General features: G+C 43.3%; 2 protein-coding genes across 2 annotated transcripts in view; one reads left to right on the top strand and one right to left on the bottom strand.

The window, feature by feature from the left end:
- Positions 1 to 11,849, bottom strand: part of LOC308175798 (CSC1-like protein 2) — a gene marked incomplete at its 5' end in the record, with an annotated part of 29,063 nt that extends 17,214 nt beyond the window's left edge. Inside the window, 7 exons of the mRNA XM_080550351.1 lie at positions 4,196 to 4,338; positions 4,467 to 4,504; positions 4,641 to 4,731; positions 6,651 to 6,689; positions 8,173 to 8,252; positions 9,120 to 9,355; positions 11,786 to 11,849. Coding sequence (XP_080406477.1) covers positions 4,196 to 4,338; positions 4,467 to 4,504; positions 4,641 to 4,731; positions 6,651 to 6,689; positions 8,173 to 8,252; positions 9,120 to 9,355; positions 11,786 to 11,849 — 691 coding nt within the window. The remainder of the gene's footprint in view (positions 1 to 4,195; positions 4,339 to 4,466; positions 4,505 to 4,640; positions 4,732 to 6,650; positions 6,690 to 8,172; positions 8,253 to 9,119; positions 9,356 to 11,785) is intronic.
- Positions 11,850 to 22,169: 10,320 nt separating this feature from the next.
- Positions 22,170 to 24,530, top strand: LOC308157722 (large ribosomal subunit protein uL14m-like). Its single transcript, XM_080531330.1, has 3 exons — positions 22,170 to 22,204; positions 22,313 to 22,401; positions 23,464 to 24,530. Exons 2-3 carry the CDS (start codon positions 22,325 to 22,327, stop codon positions 23,828 to 23,830), a joined length of 444 nt encoding a protein of 147 aa, XP_080387456.1. The 5' UTR covers positions 22,170 to 22,204; positions 22,313 to 22,324; the 3' UTR covers positions 23,831 to 24,530.
- The last annotated feature ends 1,230 nt before the right edge of the window (positions 24,531 to 25,760 follow it).

Genomic DNA, 25,760 nt, shown 5'->3' with positions numbered 1-25,760 from the left:
GTGTGTGTGTGTCTGTGTGTGTGTGTGTGTGTGTGTGTGTGTGTGTATTTCCTCCCTAACACCTTAAACTTGCACTTCTGCTCATGGCTCCTTCCTTTGTTCATGGCAGTTTATAACAGTGATAAACCGCTGTTATCAACTAATGAGAATGTATGGTTTAGGACGATGTTTAACAATGAAAATGTAACTGAGGTAATTACGGCAGGGAAACCGCCACCGCTTTCTGCTGCTCCTGTAGCGAGTCCCTTTGTCTAAAGTCTGTGGCAACTAAAAGCAACAGCAGACTAATTTATTCCAGCATCTCAAACAGAGGCACGAAGCCGAGTGGGAGAAGTGTAAATCGGGTGAGTTGTGAAACCTGAGATTTTATTTTTAGGCCGTATCACCCAGCTGTACTTCCAGTACTTAGCTGATGAGAACTATTGCATCATAACAAAATAGACAGACATAAAATAAGAACTGAAACTGCATAGTCACGGTAGTGATTGGAACCACAATGACGACAATATACATTTCTATTCTGTATGTCTAGGTGCAATATCGGTAGAAAGGCATTTGATGATTTGAACGAATATGTGATTTATTGAGATTAGTCGATGCCTTACCATCATAACATAAAAAAGTTACGCTGCTACAGTGAGCTTCAAAGGAACGCACACATGATATTATAATTAAATTATGTATTCTGATTACATGAAATATGTAGGGAAAGACAAACATAGTTTTATGTCACATGATTTTTCCTAAATATGTGAAAGCAGCAAGCCAATACAAGGATGTACCAAGCGTTTTCAATTTCAATGTAATCACATTCCAAGTGACATATAAATGTCCTTGGAACAACCCATGTTCTATTACGATTATACTAATATATACACCTTATCCCATCCTATACAACTAAACTGCAGAGGGAGGGAGTACGACGTTAAGACTCTAATAGACTGCAGTGTTTCCCCTAGGTTTGCTGCCTTGGGGGGGTGGCATGGACCGTGGCATGGACCCCCCCCCCAGGGGGTAAGACCCTGCCTCATACCAGCGTCATGTCCAGGGGTGTACTTGTACATTAAGCCGCCTCACGCTACGGAAACAGGAGATAGGATCCTGCCCTATGGGCCATTAGGCTCCAGAACCATCGGTTCTCAAGGCTACTTACTTATGTGGTCTTGACTACCTGTCCACTTTCTCACCTGGTTCTTGCTCTCTCTCTCTCTGGTGTGCCGAGCCGACACCATCCTACTCTCTCTCCTTCTCTCCCTCCCTATCCTCCTCTCTCCCTTTTGCTGTCAACCAAAAGGTAAACAAAACAGCCAGAGTATTTATAATCTAATATCCATATCAATTTATAACATAATTATAATTGAATATTGGATTGCTGTGGGCAATCCAGTCAGATAATGTCATTCTGACTTTACTCTCTCACCTGAAAAAAAATCGTATGTTCAACTATAAAAAACGGACATTTCCAATGCTTCAATCCACTGTCCATGTACTGTAAATATGCCATTATGGTATTACCATGAAGCCCAACTCTAGCAGAATAAGAAAGATAGTATATCTACTTTAAGTAAAATAATAAAGTGCCTCCAGTTAGCTTTTTAGCTGGCAAGTGTGCAAGGAGACTAGCTCATCTCATCACCTCTGAGCTAGCTAGCTTGCTAGTTCTTTGACACTATTTACACTATGGAACTATAGTCAGTCACTTTCTAGTCACGATAATAACGACCAATTTTAACCAACTTTCTCTGTCAGAACACTCAGCAATTATATTTGCTAACGTTTCAACTTGCTTACTTTCAATCTGCAGACATCACAGCCGGCAAAAAGTATTGCGTCTCGCCCGCACACTAGCGCAAAATCTCTTATTATTCTCCAGCGCTGGCACAGCGCGAAGTGTGGAGATAGTTCTGGCTATGCGAGACTACGGCGGACTAACGTTACCAACGAGCCTATGGGCTTGCCACTCGCCAGATTCGGGTTGGGTGCATATTTTAGCCTGCTTGTCAGATGTTTGGTGTCTCCGTCAGTAATAATTCCTCTTTCTTGGGGGGGCGGGGGGTTCTGTTGGGAGGGCGGCCCGCCCCCCCAAGGCAATGGTAGGGGAAACACTGGACTGAATGTACTGATAGGGAACTGCCACGCTATATGAGACTATAGAGGCAGTGACAGACTATTGATTTTCGTGAGGAAAATATTGTTCCATCAAAGAAGGTGAGACGTTCTCAAACAACAAGCCCTGAATAACAAAGGAGCTCGAAAACGACACTAAATGGGGGAAAACCGAGCCTTCCAATCAGGAGATAGAGCAGAGTCAAACCTAATCTAGATCAAGCTGAACAGACAAATGAAGGATGCAAAGGCAGCATACAAAGAGAAAGCAGAAAATCTGTCGCAAGGAGGGCAGACGAGAGATTCTTGGAACAGAATAAAGATCCTCTCAAGTATAGCGACTAAGCAGAATGATCCTGGCACTCGGTCTAAGGAACAGTCCGTTTGCTGACACTCTTAACATCTTTCACTGCAGATTTGACCAACATGATTTTACATGACTTCACTGAGTTCGATACCGAGGCCAACGCAGTACAGACAAGACCATCTCCTGGCCAGTGTTGCCAGATGGGATTATTTTCCAGCCTAACCACAGTCTAGATTCCGCCCAGTGTGATCATAAGTAGCCCAATTGGGCGGGAATACGCCCAATCTGGCAACACTGCTCCTGGCTCACCACAAGGCTAGGTGGTCTCTGTGATGTTCACACTCTACACAGACGACCGCAGCAGCAGCTGTCCTGAGACAACCTTCATCAGGTGCTCAGATGACACAGTGATTGGAGACACCTCCAACTCTGAGGTCAACTGTCAACCAGTGACGTGAGGCAACTTTGAAAAATGCCGGTTGAGAGAGGACGCTGGCGTTGCTTGTTCGCCGCTTCTCCGCCCGAAATCTAGGTGTAATTGCAGTATGCAGAGTAGATTGTCCTACAAAGACACTTAGATTTAGATTTAGTAATCAAAAAATTAATTAGACCCCTATACTTTCTTTTATTTCTTTTTTGTTTCTTTTTATTATTACTACTCAATCTTTTCAGTTTGTAAAACGTCTGAGTGTCTAGAAAAGCGCTATATAAGTCTAATGTATTATTATACATTTCCTGGACCTGAATGCAGAGAAGACAAAGGAAGTAGTCCACTTCAGACGAGCACCACGCCCTTCCAGGCACCTCACCATCAGAGCCAAAGCAATAGAAAGAGTGGAGGACTATAAATATATGGGTACCATCACAGACATCTGAGTCATGCCAAGTGTCAGTCAACGCTGCTCTTCCTCCGCAAGCTAAGGAAACTGGATGCCAACCAGTCAGTACCACAAGCATTTTACACCTGCATCATTGAGTCATCGTTGAGTCACCTTCAGCTTGGTTTGACTCTCACAACGTCAAGCAAATAAAGCTGGAGGGGGGGGGGACACTACAGGGGACAACTGAGAAACCACAAAGTACCTGAAACATCTGTAGGAACGGACAGTCAAGAAAGGATAGAAAGCATAACGGCCCTTCCCTCACATCCTTTGAACCACCTGTTTGAAACCTCGCCATCAGAGCGAAGAGTCGCTTTCGTTCTCAAACATTCGTTCACTTTCGTCCTCAAACATTCGTTCACTTTCGTCCTCAAACATTCGTTCACTTTCGTTCTCAAACATTCGTTCACTTTCGTTCTCAAACATTCGTTCACTTTCGTCCTCAAACATTCGTTCACTTTTGTTCTCAAACTTGTTAGGGTACCGGTACATACTTCTTATGTACAAAGTTTCATGTCAATCAGATTTACAGTATATTCGAATAACTTTTTTTTTTTTGCGCCAAAATTCTAAATTGGGACGTGTCTTTTCAGTTTTATTTGTGGGTGTCATCATGGCCGTTTCTCGTGAAAACGGAACAGGGCTGAATAACGAACAGCGTTACAATAGGTCTACGGCCACTGCGGGTGCTTGTGCCCAAATCATATTACTTATGAGGCTTCAAAACACACCAACTACCTGCAACTGATTAACAACTGCAAAGTCCTAAAACCCAATGATCTGGAATACCTTTAAAGTGACATGCTTTGGACGGACACCTCACAGGTCATTTATCCCAGTGGTCAAAGTCCTGCCTTGATATCCATAGTCCTGCCTTGATATCCATACTCAGATTACTCACCCAAAAGATTTCCTGAGAAGTTGACAGGCAGGACGATCCCGACAGAGAGCACGCCCACCACCACCAGCAGGCCAATGATATGGCGCTGGAAGGACAGGTAGTGCACAGCATCCTCCCCACACTTCTCCCTGATCTCCTCATCCCTGTACAGAGCAGACTAACAGTCAGACATCGACGCCCATAATCACAATAACAGAAAACGCTAAAGGTGAAACATGGCCCCCTGACATTCTAATCATTTACAAATTGTCCTTGGATTAGGGAGACTCACTTTATGCGAAAGATGGCTGTTAACCAGGAACAAAAGCCCTAAAACGAGAGACAGAGAGAGAGAGAGAGAGAGAGAGAGAGAGATCATGTAAAGTTTCAGTTGTCAAGCACATTCCGCTGTCACAACACACATCCACGATTCAGACGATTCAGGTTAATCACAGGAAGTACTTACAGTGTCTCTCTGTTCAATGTCCACTGAGCTGGAGACAGAGGTCAGACGCTCGTAGCGCTCGGGCGTCTCCGTCGTAATGGCTGAGGCAACGCTGCACATATAACATGAGGAGATTAGCATTAGCCGCACATATATAACATGAAGAGATTAGCATTGTTTTAGGACTCCATACAAACACAGTGGAATTCTGATGGGTAGTTTGGGGGGCGGTCATCACATTGGTGTTGATACTACTGCAGTAACACAATCACCAGAGTATTAACAGAGTAATCACAGGGGTCAGACACACAATTAGCCCTGGAACGGGCTGGAGAGGTTCACTGTGCCCTGTGTCCACACTAAGGAGTATGGAGACAGGGTGTTTGGGTCGTTTCCCATCCCAAGTCTTAAAAACAACATCCCGCTACGGTGATCCCACTCGAGGTGAGGCATCTCTCGCTAAAGCCCATTCTGTGTCTTCCTGATAGGTGCTTGGTGCAGGCTTGATTGGGGGCTAAAACACTGGACCTATAGCCTGGCCAAATCCAACAATCCTAATCTGGCCATTTGGGGAAGGGCCATGTCAAAGACCAGGTACTGGAGAATTATTTGTGCAATCAATAAAAAAAAATTGGTGAGTGGCATAGCAGTGCAGAACCTGGTATAGAATTTGGATTAAACAAGCCGTGGCCAGTGGAGAACATACATGGCTAGAATTGTTTTTTAGGCCTCGCGCCAAATGGATGTTGGCCTGACAACGCATGGCACCATTTCTGGAAATTAGGCCATCGTGGCAATAGGCCAGAACCTCTACAGCCCCATTGCATGCAGGGACACAGAGACCGTGTGCCGAGACTATCCAATTAAACGTTGTTAGACAGAGATGGGAAAGCAAGGACCCCGAGCTAGTTCTAGAGAAAAGGGTGTTTTCGAAGAGACACAAAAGGAAATCCGGTAGTCAAGAACAGACCTCGGCTCAGAGGGGTAACCCACACCCAGCATAGTTCAGGTCCTAGTCTAGGGGTGGGCATCGACGATCGATAATTGATCGATAAGGATCTTGGTCGATCACAAAATCAAACATTTGGTCGATCACAAAAAAAAAAAAAAAATTTTTTTTTTTTTTTTTGTGATCGACCAAATGTTTGATTTTGTGATCGACCAAGATCCTTATCGATCAATTATCGATCGTCGATGCCCACCCCTAGGTCCTACTACTCAAGCCCCGGAACACACAGGCGTTCAGACACAGTCTGACTAAACTAAAAGGGCAAAGCTCTCTTATCTTTACTTCATTAAACGGTTAGATGCGCGTTCCTTTTTTTATGGCCTGGACTGAGAAGGAGGACCTGCGCTTTGCTGGATTCAAACCAGTAAAAAAAACTTAATTAGAGGATAACGTTTACCCAGAGCTCTCAGAGATCTCTAATGGAATGAGGGAGGAGAAGAACCCATGGCTATAATTCACTGTCATGTTCTTCCAGAGACCTCAGAGAGCTGGGGGGGAGGGGGGGGGGGTAGGAGATCTCTAGTAAGTAGAAACCTTCTCAGACACAGTCTCCTCTACACACAACCACAGGTGTGCATCTCTGTACCTCTCCCTGTAAGCGTCCTGCCTGTGCGCCTCATGCGATGCGCTCACATAGGACAGGAAGGGCATGCTTTGTCAAAGAGATCGACACACACACACACACACACACACACACACACACGCCCACACACACACACGCACACACACGCACACAGATATGATTAGTCCAATGAGAGAGACAGAGACATCCAGCAGCACAGGCGAAAAACTGAACGATGAGGTGAGTAAACAGCAGGAGTCTGGCACTAAAACAAGCCTGGAGGGAGAGAATGAACCCACACAACCAGAGAGAGAGAGAGAGAGAGAGAGAGAGGGAGAGAGAGAGAGGCAAACCAACACCAGCCTAGGTAGAAAGGAAAGAGAGTTAATGCTAAAGGACTGGAAAAAGAAGAGTGGAAAGATAAAAGAGAGCTGTAGGGACTACGGTAGATAGGACATACTATTCCCGGTCGTCCAGGCGGCTGTAGCGCTTGTCCAGTCTTCACAGCAAAAATGGGAAACAAAAACAGGAGGATCATCAGCTTGGCCTGGAGGGGAAACTGATCAGATTAACCTTAACCACCACCAGTCACAATACGCTCCGTTTAGGGAAAAGAGGGTCTTTGGCTGGGGTGACATCGATGGATCAGAAAAACTGGCATAACATATTTTTCAGAAGCCCAAAACAGAGGGTGAGCAGTGAGCATTAAGAGAGAATGTGTCTGTCGACAGTGTAAAAGGTATACTACGGTATATAGCACCATAGAATTGTATCCATAGTCATAACACAACAGATATTATCTGCATACGTTACAAATGGCTGCTGGGTGCACATGAAACCACCTGTCAAATTGAAATGCATGTATGTAACTTCATTGGAACGGATTCCTTATGCAAATAAGATCAAACAAATACCCAGCAGACATGCAGCTGGGCAAACAGGCTCCAACACCATTTCTGTCCTTAACCGTTTTAATACGGCTGAGTAGGCTACCCGGCTACCGCATTCTCAACCTACCACAAGTTTAGTCGTCGTAAAAGTCAAACACTGATTCTGAGTCAGCACTTAAGACTGTCTGTTACAAAATCAGCCCCCGGCCTGTTTGTCCACCCCCCCCCCCCCCGGCTTTCTCTGACACCCAGCTGCACAAACACTGAAGCAGCCACATGAAGATAGGTGACGTGGTCCTCTGTGGCTCGGTTGGTAGAGCGTGGCGTTGACAACACTTAGGTTGTGGGTTTGATTCCCGCTGGGACCTTATATACTGAAAAATTTATGTGCTCACTGCAATGTAAGTCGCTTTAGATAAAAGATATCTAGATAGATATTATATATTATTATATTATATATATGTGATGGATTATCCCACCATGTCTTTTTCCGGGCTTCAGAGAGACTGAATCAGTGTGTGTGTGTGTGTGGTCCCCTCCTCTCAACACCTTCCCTGTCAGACATTTGTCCTCAGCAGTCAAAGGAAGTAGTTGAATCGGTCATTAGGACAGGCGCCATGCTGGCTGCTCACAGAGAATCTGGGCTAGGGAAACTTCACGACCCTGGCCATTCCTCCATCCACACATACTTGTGTGTGGGCATTTGAAAAGAACAGGCCACATCCATAAATATCAGATAAACCAATTATATTTTAACAGCAAAACGTGTGAGGGAACTACTACTACTACCACGCATTTGACTTGGCGTGGGGGGGTGGAGAAACTATAAGCAAAGAGTTTACATTTATTCCTCGTTACTCCGTTTGAGATCTTGGCTCATGACTCTTGATAAAGACCGAACATTCTACAGAAGGACAAAACAGAGGTTGCCACGGTGACGAGTTACAACACAGGGGAGTGGCCTAGCTCCATAAACCAGAGTTTCTGGTCAGTGTTGCTGACAGTGGTCCTCCTCACCCGTTCATTACAGCGGTACACTCTCAGCAGTCTGTCTAATCTCTAATCGATGCATGCTAGCATGTTGGGAGTTACCTGTCTGCGTCAGTTACCAGTGCCAGACGCCCATAGTCCCACGCTACTTTCCGTAATATGGAAAACACAAAAAGCAGCACCTAGGAAGGGGAAAAACAAACACAAGTTAAGTCAAAGAGCGTTATCTTCACTGACGTCACTCACAGGGAGATGTCCTCAGGTACACAGAGTTAGTAGTAGACTCATACACTATGCAAGGACTGCAGGGTGTTTACCTAAATAGCCTACAGGTTTCCAGGCCCGTTCTTGAACCAGGCTTATGTAATACATATATACACAGTTAGGACACGTCTACAGTGAAAGTAGCCTACAGTTACATGTGTACAAAGGAAAAAACTGGATCGTCTAATGGGCCTAGATGAATCTGAAGTGGTCTATGAAACAAAAGTATGGGCCTCGATGTGGGACTTTACTGATCTGACAGGCAGTGTCATATTATGGTTCTGGCCTCCTCAGCTATGACCCCTGACCTTTATATCAGTGGTTCTCAAACCTCTCCTCGAGGGACCCCCAGCCGCTCCACACATTTGATCTGTTCCAACACCAGCACACCTGATTCAACTAATCAAGTACAAATCATAAATTCCTTTGTACTTGATTAGTTGAAACAGGTGTGCTGGTGGTGGAACAGATCAAATGTTATGTGGAGTGGCTGCGGGGTCCCCCCGAGGAGAGGTTTGAGAACCACTGCTTTTTTTATTAAGTTATTTTTCTGAGTGGGGCAGTCCCACTCATATTTTCATTTTATTGGACAGATACAGTGAAGACAGACCGGAAAATAGGAGAAGAAGGGAGAGAGGGCATGTCAGCAGGGCATGGGCCGGATTCGAACCCATGCCGACATGGGCATATGTGTGCACTGTAGGCCGTGGTGCTAGACCACTGGACCACCCCAGGCCACAAGAACCACTGCTTTATATGACTGTGGGGGGGGGCGGATCACTCACCAGGAAGCACATGAAGTCGAGGGCGAGGACGGTGGGCACCCCTCCGAAGGGCAGGCCCTGGAGCACGGTGCTGCGGATGCGGGCGGTGTAGCAGTAGTCCCTGGAGGTGTCCCCAGAGGTGTTGGCCTGCTGGGTGGGACAGTTGGGACACGACTCGGCCCCCCACGCCCCGGCCCCCCACACACCCATCATCAGGATCAGCACAGTGTACATGCTCACTGCAGCATCTTTAACACCTAGAGAAACAGGAAAAAAGGTATTAACTTTGAATACACAATACACGACCCAGCCCCCGACCCAGCCCCCGACCCAGCCCCCGACCCAGCCCCCGACCCTGTCACAGCCCCCGACCCAGCCCCCGACCCAGCCCCCGACCCAGCCCCCGACCCTGTCACCCCCCCCATCCCCCTGTCACCCCCCACAGCCCCCGACCCTCTCCTCCCCTCTCCAATGTACCGCACCCCTGGCAACAGTAGCCCCCACTCCCCCTGACACCCCAGCAGCACCCCAGCAGCAACTGCCTCCCCTTACCAACACCAGGAGCCAGGGAGCATGCTTCACACCTGGAGACACCGGTACTCACAGCTTTATAACATCTGAGCAGGTGAGAAGGCAGCTTTCCAGGGTGAATGTGAACAAGTCCAGAGGTCCAGACAACATCAACCCCAGGGTTCTGAAGGTGTGTGCTGGAGAGCTGGCGGACACATTCCAACATCTCTTCAGTCTATCTCTAAGACTGAGGAGGGTGCCACAGCTCTGGAAGACCTCTTGCATCGTCCCAGTGCCAAAGAAGGGACGGCCCAGCACCCCAAACGACTACAGACCTGTCGCCCTGACACCACAGGTCATGAAGATCCTGGAGAGGCTAGTGCTGCAACACCTTAAGCCCCAGGTGAAGGACTTCCTGGACCCCCGGCAGTTTGCATACCAGGAGAGCATGGGGGTGGAGGACGCCATCATTTACATGCTGCACAGGGCCTACACACACCTGGAGAGGCCACAGAGCATGGTGAGGACCATGTTCTTCGACTTCTCCAGTGCATTTAACACTATCAAGCCATCACTGCTGGCTGACAAACTAGCAGTGATGTGTGTGGAGGACTCCCTGACGGCTTGGATCCACAACTACCTCACAGACAGGCGTCAGTATGTGAGACTGCAGGGCTGTCAGTCTGAGGTGGTGGTGTGCAACACCGGTGCCCCCCAGGGAACTGTTCTGTCACCCTTTCTCTTCACCCTCTATACCTCCGACTTCCAGTTTAGCTCCGACCAGTGCCACCTGCAGAAGTTTTCGGATGACTCCTCTATCGTCGGTTACATCACAGACGACAGGGATGAGGAGTACAGGGCCCTGGTGGAGAGCTTCGTGCAGTGGTGCGACACCAACTACCTTTTGCTTAACACCAGCAAAACAAAGGAGTTGGTGGTGGATTTTAGGAGGAAGAGAAGGACCCCAGCCCCCATCACCATCAAGGGGGTGGAAGTCGAGAGGGTGGACTCCTACAGGTACCTGGGAGTACAAATTAATAACAAACTGGACTGGACTGACAACACCGAGGCTCTTCTCAGGAAAGGGCAGAGCAGACTGTTTTTCCTGAGAAGGCTGAGGTCTTTCGGTGTCTGCAACAAGCTGCTGCAAATGTTTTACCAGTCGGTGGTTGCCAGCGTTCTGTTCTTCGCCGTGGCCTGCTGGGGTGGAAACATCTGTGCCAGGGATGCTGCGAAGCTAAACAAACTGGTGAAGAAGGCCAGCTCTGTGGTGGGGACCGGGCTGGACAGCCTAGAGGTGGTGGCAGAACAGAGGATGGGGAAAAAACTGGCGGCCATGCTGGCCAATCCCTCCCACCCGATGTACTGCGAGCTGGCAGGGATGAGGAGCAAGTTCAGCCACAGATTTGTTCTCCCCCGTCAAAGTACAAAAAGATTTGGACAGTCCTTTATTCCAGCTGCACTCCGACTCTACAACCAGGCCCTGCAGGGTGGGGGAGACCTGGAGATGGAACTTTTGGAACTTTTTACTTATTGAGCCTGCACTGTTTTATGTTTTTTATTGAATGTTTTTCTGTTTTCTGTACTGAATGTTTTCTGCCCTAACTGAGCTGTTTGACAACAAAATTTCCCCATTGGGGACAATAAAGGTTTTCAATCAATCAATCAATCAATCAATACACGTAATTGTCAATCACAATAGGACTCACTCACTTGAGAGTGAGTCCAAAAATGCTATTCAATTGCACAGTAGTCGATGCACAGAAGTCAATTTGTTAGTATAGTTTGGCAAGTCGGTTAGAACATCTTCTAGTCATTTTCCAACAATTGTTTACAGACAGATTATTTAATTTATAACTCACTATATCACAATTCCATGCAAATCAGAAAGTCTTGTTCATCCTTGGGAGCATTTTCAAAACACCTGAAGGTACCACGTTCATCCGTACTTAACAATAGTATGCAAGTATAAACACCATGGGACCAGCCGTCATACTGCTCATACTGTCTCCTAGAGATGAACGTACTTGCAAATAAATCCCAGAACAGCAGCAAAGGACCTGGAGGAATCAGGTACAAACTTATCTATATCCACTGTAAAACAAGTCCTACGTCGACAAAGGCCGCTCAGCAAGGGAGGACACACAGCTCCAAAATCACCATAAAAAAAGCCTGACTTTTTGGAGAAATGTCCTCTGGTTTGACGAAACAAAAATGGAACTGTTTGGCCATAGTGACCATCGTTAGGTTTGGACGAAAAAGGGGGAGGCTTGCAAGCCGAAGAACACCGTCCCAACCGTGAAGCACGGGGTGGCAGTATCATATTGTGGGGGTGCTTTGCTGCAGGAGGGACTGGTGCATTTCACAAAATAGATCGAATCATGAGGAAGGAAAATTCTGTGGATATATTGAAACAACAACAACAACAACAACAACAACTCAAGACTTCAGCCAGGAAGCTAAAGCTTGGTCACAAATGGATCTTCCAAATGGACAAGCACACTTCCAAAGTGGTAAAATGGCTTACGGACAACAAAGTCAAAGTATTGGAGTGCAGTGCTTCCACTAGGTTTGCTGCCTTGGGGAGGTGGCATGGGCCGTGGCATGGACCCCAAGCCGCCTCGCGCTACTGAAACAGGAGATAGGCTCCTGCCCTATGGGCCATGATTAGGCTCGAGAACCATCGGTTCTCAAGGCTACTTACTTATGTGGTCTTGACTACCTGTCCACTTTCTCACCTGGTTCTTGCTCTCTTTCTCTGGTGTGCCGACTCCATTCTGCTCTCTCTCCTTCTCTCCCTCTCTATCCTCCTCCTCTCTCCCTCTTTTGCGGTCAACCAAAAGGCATAACAACAAACATAACAACAAGAGTATTTATAATCTAATAAAAGGTATAATCTGATCCATATCAATTCTTGTTCCAATCATTGTAACTGAATGTTGGGTTGCTGTGGGCAATGCAGTCATAATGTCATTTTGACCTAACTCTCACCGGAAAAAAATGGTATGTCCATCTATAAAAAACAGACATTTCCAATGAGTGAGGGTTTGTTCCAATGCTTCAATCCACTGTCCATGTACTGTACATTATGGTATTACCATAAAGCCCAATTCTAGCAGAATAAGAAATATTGTATTGTACTTCTGCATCTACATCATCACCAGGAACACAAATACTTGAAACAGAGTGAGATACATTTGGTATCGATACAGAGTCAGCTGTAGACCATCCACCATAAGGTTTACAACATTTCTGTAACTTGCAGTTGGATACTACCATATTTGGGTGTTGCTAATTTGATCCGGTGAAGGTAAAATTCAAACCAACACTGGAAATGACGATTTTTCACCCCACCCTCAGACAAACAAATCTTCAATAGCCTTTGCCACAGCATCAGTGTCACAAGTTTGCCACACCACCACTGCGATCAAAGATCACAGGAACTGTATATTTTGAGTCATCAGGTTTGTTGTCTGGACGCCTCAATGTCTTGTCTGTTGACCATCATTGAGTGTTGTGGTGGACGGGGACCACGTTGGAAATAAAGGTCTTCAGTAGCTTTCCTGTGCTATTGTCTGGGTTCAGATGCATAGCCTACTTGCTGTATGTTTATTCTCTCCCCCCCGAAATTATGTCAAATCAAATAAACTCTCAAGCAATGTAGGCTATCCAGTTCGGAGTGCCTCAAGCCATAATTCTTCAGTTGGACTGAACAATATCCCTGGGCATCTGCCAGGCGTTGTTCCTAACTAGAATGCTTTCAGTCAAAGTCAATAGCATGGTGAAAGGGTTGATGTTAGGACAACAGAGGAATAAGTAAAGAGGCCAAGGAACACGCAGGCTAGCTTATCTCTTAGATGAGGCTTTGGTGCTCTCTGTCTGACATACTGTATGTGTATTTGGCTGGAAAATTACAGGGCGTAAAACCCCCAAACTTAAGACACACAATCACGCACCGTTCACTACCTCTCAGGCTAGATGTGTAATATCAGAGGCATCTTTACCTCGTGCAATCTAACGCTTTATCTAGGAAGGCTACAAGAAATACTAGTTCTCTCTCAAACATGAAGCCACAAGACTTAAGGGGGTAGGGCCTATACAAGAACTGTATGTGATTTGCACTAATTATGCTCCACTGACAGAACCTTTTGATTCGGCACAGAACTAACAGTCGGCAGCTGTACCATTTGTTATCATCATAAAACAGGTCCTATTGATTTTCTGAAAAAAAGCGCTAACTTGGAGCAGGTGTGTGTCAGTGTTCAGGAGGCAATGCTTTCTATGGAATTGACTAAAAGTAGCTCTCAAATTCAATTTCTGTGGAGGAGACTAATAGGCAATCTCGTGTTCATGTAAATACACAAATTCAGAGTTCTGTGCATCTGCCCTTCGACCCACTAACACCAACATTAACACTGTTGCTCATCTGCCCTAACACTAACTCATTTATACTCTTCCCTGGAATGCTGTGACATCACCAGAGAGGGAGGATGCTGTGTCGATGAACAATAGACTGATAGAGGGCAGAGGGTTCAAACAGACAAGTCAACCCAGAGAGAGGAGACAACGAACCCGCTGTGCCCTTTAACTACACTGCTGGGCCCGTTACCAGGTCTCTATCCATTGGGACACAGACAGCTTCATCTACCATCGTAGGATAGGAGAGCAGCAAAACGGATGACAAATAAATACCATGCATGTTCAGACTCGGAATCATGAAACACGGGACGTGATGTCATGATTCTGAGTTCACGTCCTGTGTTTCATGATTCTGAGTCTGAACATGCATTCATGAGTTCAGACTCATGTAAGGAATCCGGTATAGATGTTCTCAATAAATCTGCAGAAAGAGATGGATGGCTAAGACACGTAACAGATATCAACAGTGAAGGCACGACAGACATGAGACATGACTCAGGTCGTATCAGTCAGTCACCTTCTTGCAAACAATAAAAAACTGTTGTGGCCTGGGGTGGTCCAGTGGGCTAGCACCGCGGTCTACAGTGCACACATATGCCCATGTCGGCATGGGCTCGAATCCGGCCCATGCCCTGCTGACATGCCCTCTCTCCCTTCTTCTCCTTACTTTCCTGTCTGTCTCCATTAGGCCTATAGATATCTGTCCAATAAAATGAAAAATATGAGTGGGACTAAAAAAACGAATAAACAAAAAACTGTGTGTCAGTCACTAAACCGCTACAGAAGTAGGCTAGTATAAGCCATACCACATCTACACACTAAATCACTCAGCTTGGAAACGTTGTGCCACTATCTACCTACCTGATGCTGGTTGCTATGGTACCACAGGTCTGGCAGACATTCTCAAAATACAAACAAACATAAGGGGATGAAGGCAATGAGGGAGAAATGCACATGATCCCTTTTTTTAACTAAATTTAGGCATTCAGTAAACTCCAGAATGGGAGAACAAATGACACTAACAATTTGGTGACGGTAAAAATCAGTCTGTGAACAGTCCCTCAGATGAGGACGAGGCAAATCTTATCTAGAATGTACAACATGCTGATGCTGGTAAATCTGTTTGGACCCAGCCTAACCAGAAGTAAAACTAGACATGCTCGGCAAGACTCAGACCGCAAATAACTTGACTGACTGATTACGCAACAAGAGCTAGGCCTTAGCTTTCTTTTGAATCAAAAACAGTGGGTCACTTCACTTGCGCTAAAAACATCTCCGTCAGACTGGCAGGGTTTCACTCTGTGAACGGAACCTTACCAAATAGCTTATATCTGAACTGCACTCAGCTCCGGCCTAAAACAAACAAATTCATAGTCCGATACCGATGCTGATTTATGGGGGTCAAAATTCCCAGATATACATAAGTAATGGGACAGAGAAGCTTCTTTACGTTCTAAACTTTTGGATTTGAAATGAAACAGGTAATGAGGTCATAGATTCTCAGTAGGGCTGGGTATCGCCACTGATTTCCCAAAACGATTCGATTCCGATTCACAGCTCGATTCACAGCCCGATTCGATTCGATTCACGATTCGATTCGATTCGATTCGATTCCGATTCGATCTAGTTACAATATACATTTTTGCTTGAATATGAAAGAGATTCTCTGAACTAATGCTATAAATGGTTCAAGGAACCCTATAACATGTAGCATTGTTAAACATATCAATGAATTGACTCCAAAGCAGTTACATGAATGTACTTTTTATTTACATATGACTTTGCTTTTGTCCAGCTCATCTCTATCGTCACATTTTTTAAATCCAAAATGCACCCAGACATCTGACTTTAAGCCTGGTGGTGACTTGAGTGTCCCTGCCATCGCCATGTTTTTAGATTTTAGTGTTGAGACCTCACGTTGCGTGAGATATGATAAATTCGTGTAGCGCGAGATCTGGCCACGAGATCTCGTTGCGGGTTGAAGCTGCAAGCAAAAAAAAAAAAAAAAAAAAAAATCGATCTCGGGATTTATGAATCGATAATCGCTCATTTTAATGAAGATCGATTCAGAATCGGGAAATCGATTTTTTGAACCCAGCCCTAATTCTCAGCCTTTATGGTATTTGTGTTGGTTTATCTATTCAGAAATTACACCATTTATATATGCTTTGCTTACTCCCCCCCCCCTCCCCCCTGTTTCACGGTACCCAAAAGTAATGGGACAGATTTAGCAAACGTTCAACTTAAGCACTCATGTTTATTTGGTCAACAATGCTTTGCATGCGATAACTGCCTGAAGTCTGTTGTTGACCCTCTGACCCCACCAGATGCTGGGTCTCTTTTTTGGTGACGCTCTGCCAGGCCTGTACTGCAGCCATGTTTTGTTTTGAGGTCAAGACCTCCTAGTTGCCGTGGCAGTATGTTCTGGGTCATTGTTTTACTATATGATGTAGCACCATCCAATGAATTTGGAGGCATTTGCTGGTACTCGAGCAGACTGTGTGTCTCTGTACACTTTAGAATACCCCACATTCTGCTGCTGCTGTCAGCAGAACAATCAGCAATTAAGACAAGCAGACAAGTTCTAGTGGTATCTATAATAATAATAATAATAATAATAATAACTTTTATTTGTATAGCGCTTTTCCTGCAAACGTTGCAACTCAAAGTGCTCCAATCATTATATAATCATAATTAAATTATTTAGTCATTTAAAGGGATTATTAAAAAGTCTTGACTTGAGTTTTTAGTCTTGACTTGAACATATTTGCTGAGGTTGCATCCCTAATGTAAACTGGCAGTGCATTCCACAATTTGGGCGCATAAAATGAGAATGCAGCCTCACCAAATATGCCCTTTTAAGGTTATTTCTTGGAGTGTGGCAGTCCCACTCTAGTATTTATTTTCTTCTTTTTGGGGGGGGACAGAGACAGTAGGGAAAGACAGGTAAGTAAGTGTATGTCAGCAGGGCGGCATGGGTCGGATTCTAACCCATGCCGATATGGACATATGTAGACCACTGGACCACATGTAGGGCACTGTATCTGCAGTGATATAAAAAAGATAATCTGTACACATTTGTGTTTTATCAGTTTTCATAGGAAAGGTTAATGCTGATTAGGCAAACATTCATATCATTCTCCATTGATAAATAGCACAACATTTAGGCTATGTATTGTATGTGCACAGTTACTTGTACTATGTACTTGTACTACGCACATAGTGATAACAGTGATTTGCTGTTCAATCGACCTTGTTGTGGTACAGTTTGATCATCCACTGAATTAGGCTATGTTAAATAAGTTACATTTCACTTACAACAACATACAAAAATGCACTGTGAAAACATACTGTTAGAATACCCCCTGCTCTTTCTGGTTACCAACCACTGACATTTCCAGTAATGGTTTATTCCAGTCCTCCCCCCTCTCCAAGATGAACTTTATCAAAGTGGTAAGATCCGCTCTGTTCCCAAGAGTAAACAAACATGTATTGTGCAACCCATTCGGTTTATTGGAACTAGACACCCAAGCTGTGTGTGACAGAAGTTTGCTAGAATGTTTTGCTCTAAATTCATGGATACAACATCCTTTTAGTTAGCAGCTGTGCTAATTTCAAAGAGCTAAAGATAATTTGCTCAATTCAGCCATTCCAGTAGGCACTCCATTAACAGCAAACGCCAATAAACAAGTTTATTAATGCATAAAAACATGCTCTAGAAAGACCCAATTACAAATGATTATTTTCTACAATTTCAGAATGTGAGGCTGACACTCATCTTTGGTGCATTATCGGAGGAATATTCTGATACAGATATTTCAGTAAAAGGTCAATGTCGGACGATAATATCAGTGCGCCTCCAATACATCTGTTGAGCTCTAGAATTAATACCCAAGATATTTAATCATCACTCATGCGCTGTTGAGAATCCACGAGCACGTCAGGCCTAGAACAATTTCAACCACTGGGGTTGTAAAGTCTATAATATTGAGCAGGTCGTCCAAAAAAAAGAAAAATAGATAAACCTCAATGGCGTCAGAACGCACGTGATGAAAAGGACATAACTTGATAAAAATGTAGACTTTGGTACTAAATCTACCCTATATTCTGAACAAAATTAATTTTTTTCTGACAAATGTTTGTATATTGATACTTACAACAACATGGATTTTCATCTTACATTTTTGACTGGAGGAGATCTTTCAACATAAGCAAAGATGTTCCAGTTAAACCATTAATAGGCCTATGCCTTGACATGAGTACAACCATAGAGGTGTCCTGTTTGACAACATTTAGGCTAGTTGCCATGAGTTGACTTACATTTTTGAGAATTCCTTAGATAAGAAAGAGACATACATGTCTTTGATGACAATCTTAAATAGGCTTCAGTGGAAGCTATTGGTCTGGCGGGCTGTAGCCTGTCAGTCATTAACACTGATACTGTTGCACAAAGCCTGGGCCTAAGCCTTGAGCAGCACAGGATTATGACGATGTCAGGGTACCGCCCAATCTACCTGCAATCATAGGAATCTGGTCACAGAGGAGCCAGTGAGACATCCTTTAATATCAAACATGGCAACATAAAACCTAAACACAATCCAGAACAATGCCAGGCAGACTTCTGATGAGATCACAAGGAGCTAGTTGAAATCAGGCTAGGTAGGTCAGGTTAAAACAAGACTGGATTGCTCAGAGTTCTGTCAACGCTCACTGAATAATAAATCAATCAATAAACACCTGACAGAGTTGTTGACACACCTGACACTGTTCTGAGAGAGCAAAAGAACTTGCTGCTTTCCAGGACTTTCTCTGGCAAATCTAAATAGAGCTACCAGTGATGTCAGGTAACCTAAGCCTAATATATGTTGAATAAATAAATGTTCACAAAATATTGGAGTAAAAAGCAAGCAACAGTGGACACTGTGCTAACCCATGACGAAAATAAAATTAACATGTTGGCCATTCAAATTGCTCACCTAATCCTTTGACATTATGCTTGTAAGGTCAGTGAAAATGAATGCATACACTGCCATAAACCGCTAAGAAACTAAAAAACAGTAATCGAGTTACTTAATAACAGTAGAAATCTGTGCATAAAGGGGCTCTACATTGTGTTAACACTACTGTGTAACCAACCCTCTGTTTACCTTTTTGACCACGCAAAAAAAAAGGGTAGATTAATATGACCTCCTGGTGGAAATCTCTAAATGGACCCACCATTTCCACAGCGGTCTACCAGAACACAATGGTGTAATAGACTTGATGTAAACAAGCATTATTGGGGCAACAGAGGAGAGGGAAACATTGAGCACTGGATTGTTCAGCAGCCTGATCAAATCTTCAGAACAAGCTTCATCAACTCGTGACGTTAGAATTATAAGGTTCTATCTCCATTTTTGTCAAAATTGAGTTTTTTACATAATCTGATCCATTAGGTGTTTATTAATGTCTGTGTGGTGTTATTTTTAAAATGTTGACATTTTTTAGTTTGTAATGAATAAAATACAAAGGATTTTCACAAAACATAATGAACATAAGAATCTCACAAAACATAATGGAATGTAAAAACTTTGATGCTCAATATCTCTGAACTGCCCTAAACGGAGATAGAACCTTATCATTCTAAACTCACAAACTGTTATGATGATATTATGAAAGCAGAACATTTAAGCAGAAAAAGAGTGGTTCCCTCCACAGGGGGGATTCTGTTTAGAGAAAGGCTGTGTATGTCCAACTAAATGTGCTGGAGAGAGAAACAGGTGGGGTTTATGAATAAATAGCTTATAACATGAGGCATGTATCACAGGTCTGCTTTCTCGCTGACGGAATTAAGCACATCAATATTTCACCAAAGCCTTGTCACCAACACTTAGTGGGGTTTGGTTCTTCATGAATACAAAATGAAAAACGAGGTAGCCATCTCATGTTCTCAGGACACCACCATACCTCCCCTCTCTCCAGCTATCAGGCCATAAGCGATCCCATTGGGTGCGTTCGTATCATACGCTCTAGAAATCTGATCAGCACTCGTGGAATGTCTCTGGTCCAATCAAATGACTCGGTCCCTTTGTGACGTGGGACCCAGTGTGCGCTCCGGCGCTCTCAGAGCGAATTCACGAACGCACCCGTAGTCTGTAGCCAATCTCAGAAATCTGTTGTCGCACTGTCATTTTTAGGCCCATGACAGTCAGAGTAATGACAGGAGATTGTTAAAACGGTCAAATTATTGTCTAGTAGTCGATCATAGCCTGTTTATTAGCCATCAACACTAATCTAGTGACGGATTATCTTCAGACACACACTTGGCCTGTGCCCTAATATATTTCAAATAGCACATTATTATGATCATTCGGGTCATCGACGATGGCATTGCATTATGTATGTATGTATTCAAACATGAAACATACATGACACATTCATTGTTCGCCCTTGGATTGACTTGAGCTGACGAACGTTGGAACACGATTTGCCGAAAAATAGCCTCACAGCCTTACTAGCTATGATATTATTAGCTTATTTAGCTAGCTAGAGCACAATGGCCAGGAGCGAGCCAGACACTAGGAGATGCTTCTGTGTAGCTTACATTGGCTGCGTTCGTAAACTCCCCTCTGAGAGCGCCGGAGCGCACACTGGCTTCAACGTCATAAAGGAACGGAGTCATTCGATTGGACAAGAGGCATTCCACGAGTGCTGATCAAGATTTCCAGAGCGTATTCACGAACGCACCCGTTGTGACTAGCTTAGCGATCCAACATCGGACGTGCCTAACGTTTGCTAGCTGTCAATTTAGTATGCGGATGCTTTTAATCATAAACGCGCTCAGGTGTTAATAATGGTATAACTAAAGATAGCTACGACAGAGACGCTAGCAGCTAATCTTTCTAGCCGCGATGATGATGGTGATTCACGAGCGCACGGCAGCCATGGTTACCAACTAGCTAGCTAGCTTAAAACGCAGTGCGAGAATGTCATGATAATGGTAAAATACCAAGTAAAGCTTACCTGATAACAAAAGCCTTTGGATGATGGTTTTTTATCCAGCGATTGAATGATGGTGGTCCCCACACACACAGAAATCACTAACACACTAACTCCCCTGGTTGTAGTGATGTTACGCCAGAAACACGGTTATTAAGAGGCTTAGCAGCCGGTTAGACTTCCAACCAGCCCAGCCAGGCAGAGTGGAGTCTGACGAGGGGCGTGGACATGGAACAGGGCGTCAGAAACACATAGAAATGGAACACATAGAAAGGATACAGCATTAATGGAACACATAGAATGGACACAGCCTTATGTTTTGAGTGAGAGGGATGGGTGGTGTTAGATTCTAGGTTTCTCTTTCTATCCGCCCGAATCCAGCGCGTTGTTATGACGTTTAACCAACGTCAGAATCAGACCAGGCAGAATCGCTTTTATTATTTATGTCCATCCCCCCAAGTAATATTATAATAATAAGAATAATAACGATAATAATGATAAGAACACGTGAGTAAAAATGCATTGGCTTTAGTTCCTCAACATTACATGACATTGCAGAATCAAGATACAAATTCACAATCATAATAAAGTAAATAACAAAAAAAATAAGAAATATTACAGTAATAATGTAATAAAGTCATGGTACTACAGTGGCTTCGATTGTGCAAAAAAATAATAATAATACAATGAGATGAAATGCAATATGATACAGTACAGTAGTCAAGTAGCTTACAAGTAATCCAATAGTATGCAAGTAGTTATAATAATATAATATCATTTTTGTTCGGGTTGGTTTGGGGGGGGGGGGGGGTGACAGTCTTTTGTTTTATTCCAGTGCATTTCTCCAGGCTGGGGGTCCCTGAGGGCATTTATTGGGGCTTCCAACTTAACATTCACACTCGGTAAATAGAGTGAAATGAAACATAGGCCGAATCTCAAAAGTATTTTCTGGATTCCTCGCCCCCTTCTAAGAAACATATGAGGAGGAGGTCCGAGGGAGTTAATCCAATATAGTATACACATAAAGAATATAATTAGTTAGAGGAACCTCGGTTATTATGTTTCCAATGCGTTCAATGTTGATGAGAGTGGAGGAGAGGAATCAAGAAAATAGTTTTGAGACTCAGCCACGACGGGGATGAACTGAAGTCGCTTTCTGATGACGCGGTTTTGACATTGGCACGGCGCATGTATGAAAGGTACTGTAGCTAGCTAACTAGCTTGCTTAACCGAATGATCACATTTCTAGTGAACAATATTCCATGTTTTATGGCGCTACTCTCTAACTAACTGCTTTCTCTCATCAGGTCGGCAGCACCATGGCTCTTCTTTACAGATCCTTCCGCGGGCTCCTCGCCGAGCTGTCATCACTAACGCACCAGAGAAGGGCTTTCAGGTGAGCATTTATCATTTATCTGTACAAACAGGGTATCCGCGGTGTCTTGAAAAGTATTAAAAGTTGATAAATCAATTTGGGGGAAATCAAGACCCTTAATAAGTATTAAAAAGTCTTACCACGATGTTATGAGGTCTTGAATTTTCTAGGTATTTTTCTGAATTAGACTCTGTCCAAAGAGTTTGAGTCCTAAAACCTTTTTAGTAAAAGTTTGTGAATGTATTCGTTTTATTTAAAAACTAAGATAAACCGGAATAGTGGTCTAGTCTATTGCAAACTAAAACTGTTAAGTTAAACGTGTCACTGATGTAAACGGTTACAGCTCCAAGTGATGGTGAGGTCTGGAAAAATATTGACAAGGTCTTTAAAAAGTCTTAGAAAGGTATTGAAATTAACCTCCAGATTCCTGTATATACCCTGACAAAAGAAGAGATTTGGTGAGGCTGCATTCTCATTTTATGCACCCAGATTGTGGAATGCACTGCCAGTTTACATTAGGGATGCAACCTCAGCAAAATATGTAATATGTATATAAGTCAAGACTAAAAACCCATCTTTTTAATATTGCCTTTAAATTACTAAACGATTAAATGATGATTATATAATGATTAAAGTACTTTGAGCTGCAACGTTTGCAGGAAAAGCGCTATACAAATAAAGGTTATTATTATTATGATATTATTATTATTTAGGCTACACTTTCACACAAGCATGCATTTTGATATTTCCATTTCCATGATATTGTTTGTGTGTGTGCTTAACATTTAACACATCAAATACTTTATGATGTAGCTAATTTACCACACTTTTGGCTAAATGTACCTACAAGGTAATTTCAACTGGCAGAATCAAAGAAAGAGGCTCTGGTTTTTACACATCTTCGGTAGTCTTTTCTGTTCATTTACTTTGAAAGAGTTGTGTGTTGGCCAATTATACCTTGAATTAACGCAGAGTATAATCCCCCCCCCCCTCTCTCTCTCTCTCTCTCTCTCTCTCTCTCTCTCTCTCTCTCTCTCTCTCTCTCTCTCTCTCTCTCACACACATTCTTTCACTCTCTCACAGTGTGTCAGCAGCTGCCGCTGCCATCCAAAAAATGACCAGAGTACGTGTTGTTGATAACAGCCCTCTTGGGACCACTCCATACCATCGCGCTCCAAGAGTCATCCATGTGTACACAAAGAACGGGGTTGGCAAAGTGGGTGACAGAGTCTTACTTGCCATCAAAGGACAAAAGAAGAAGGCACTTATTGTCGGACACAAGATGCCCGGAGAACGAATGAATCCACGCTTTGACTCGAACAATGTTGTCCTGATAGAAGACAACGGCAACCCTACTGGAACTAGGATCAAGGTGCCTTTACCTACACACCTGCGCAAAATGGAGGGAGACTATTCCAAACTGTTGGCCATTGCCAACAGATTTGTATAGTAACAGCAGACTTGTAATGGAATTATGTCATACACACTAGGATCAAGCCCTTCCACTTCTGTTCATGGTATTGGTAACAATGCCTAGGCCCTATTGGGCTTCAGACTCTACAGGGCTTACCAAACCATACTGTGCTGACTCAGATGTTTTCCTTTTACATTGTCCTTTCCAGAACTGTTTAGGCAACTATGGTGGATGGATGAGTAACCAGGCCAGACAATTAGCGCTCAGCTTGGTTAGTGTAGTGTGAATTAGTGTTAGGTATGTGTTAATCAAACACACTTTCTCTACTGTCAACATGTGACTTCACACACTTGTACTTTATGTTGTGGCTGTTTGATTTAATAAAACAAGTTAAGTCAAATTAACTTCTATGTAATTTTTGTTATGGATTTTGTTTGGATTTTGTTTTGTCAAATGGATGTTTGTTATTGCACTGTACATTGTCCTAAATATTAAATAATATATAATAAATTAATTAAAATAAGTTATCGCCAACCCAAATTCAACAGCCCTCATAGATCTGTAATCAATGATCTTGGTCATAAATACTCAGCATAGCCTATAACCTTGACACGTAGGATTCAGTAAGGATTGTGATCACCTTTGCTTTGTGTTTTATGTAATTCGTTGTAGCTCTTTGTTTAATATTGCCAAATAAATATAATGCATTTAAAAGTAATACATTTACCCATTTAATTTCTATTGTAGCCTTGGGACAACATTTTCAAGTGTGGATCAATGTTTTCTCCAGACTGTCAGAAATGCTGACGGTGGCTTTCATGAAGCAACATTCAGTAGACCAGAGTGTAAGGAGGCCTCTGTGGTAACAATAAATATAACCTTTAGTACCCGCTACCATCAGGACCTGCTCTACTTTTATAACAGTTATGTGGGTCAAGTGCATGTTTCTGGGGGTGTGTTTTCTCTTTTTTTCGTTCTTAAGTAGAAACATGTTTACATAATTGTGTCATGTTGTTTTTATTATTATCTGATTTCATATTGTGCTAGCTGAATGATTGTTAAGTTCTGTCTGGAAGGTCTTGACACTTGACATTCAAATTCTTAAAAATGATAAAGATTTCAGAAATCACAGGGTTTTATTTATTGAAGGCACCTTTATTGAAGGCACCATACATTCAGAACTAACTTTTGCACATAACATTGACACAATCAACACTTTCCTAAAGCAATATCTATGCAACCATTCAGTGTGCATTGTGTTAAATCAAGCCTGGGATGCACTCACTTTTATGTAAATAGTGACGTCACTCGCAGCCTCCTTTCACCTTGGCCAATCATCCTATTCATTATCTCCACTTTAATTCCATTCCACCAGCCTGATGGAGTATTATGTTTTATCGAATAACAATATGCATTCTTTTGTAATGCATCTATTGTTTATTCAGTAAATTATACTTCTGTAAACCAGATATAACATGATGAAGGTACTATAACACACAACATATTAGAGACCAGTCCACTACTGCCATCTACATGCTAACTGATTGTGGTACTCACATTTCAAGTGGTGACAGTGGTTGAAAATTCAATTTCATACACCTGAGTTTGATCTTGACACACACAACCTTTATGGAAATAAGACTTCACTGACATTTGTCGAAACACTGCAATGGAGAGACATACATTAAAAAATAAACAGTGTGAGAGACACAGTGGCCGTAATAAGATAATCTACTGTACTGTGAAATATGTTCACTACATAACACCCGCGATGGCTAAAAGTTGTTTCCTTGTGAATCAATTCACATGGAAAAACCACAACAACAACAAAAAACTAGAACAGTTCTTTCTCGTGACACCAATGTGATAAAAAAAAAAAAGAGTGTGATATGTGATACAGCCATGCTTCATGCTTTGATCTATGCTGTTTACATACAGTGGGCATGAGATTGACACACTTCCACAG

Source organism: Nansenia antarctica (genome assembly GCF_963989245.1).
Source record: "Nansenia antarctica genome assembly, chromosome: 1".
Taxonomy (NCBI): domain Eukaryota; kingdom Metazoa; phylum Chordata; class Actinopteri; order Argentiniformes; family Microstomatidae; genus Nansenia; species Nansenia antarctica.
Note: the sequence above shows the minus strand (reverse complement) of the source record. Positions and strands in the feature narration are given on the sequence as shown.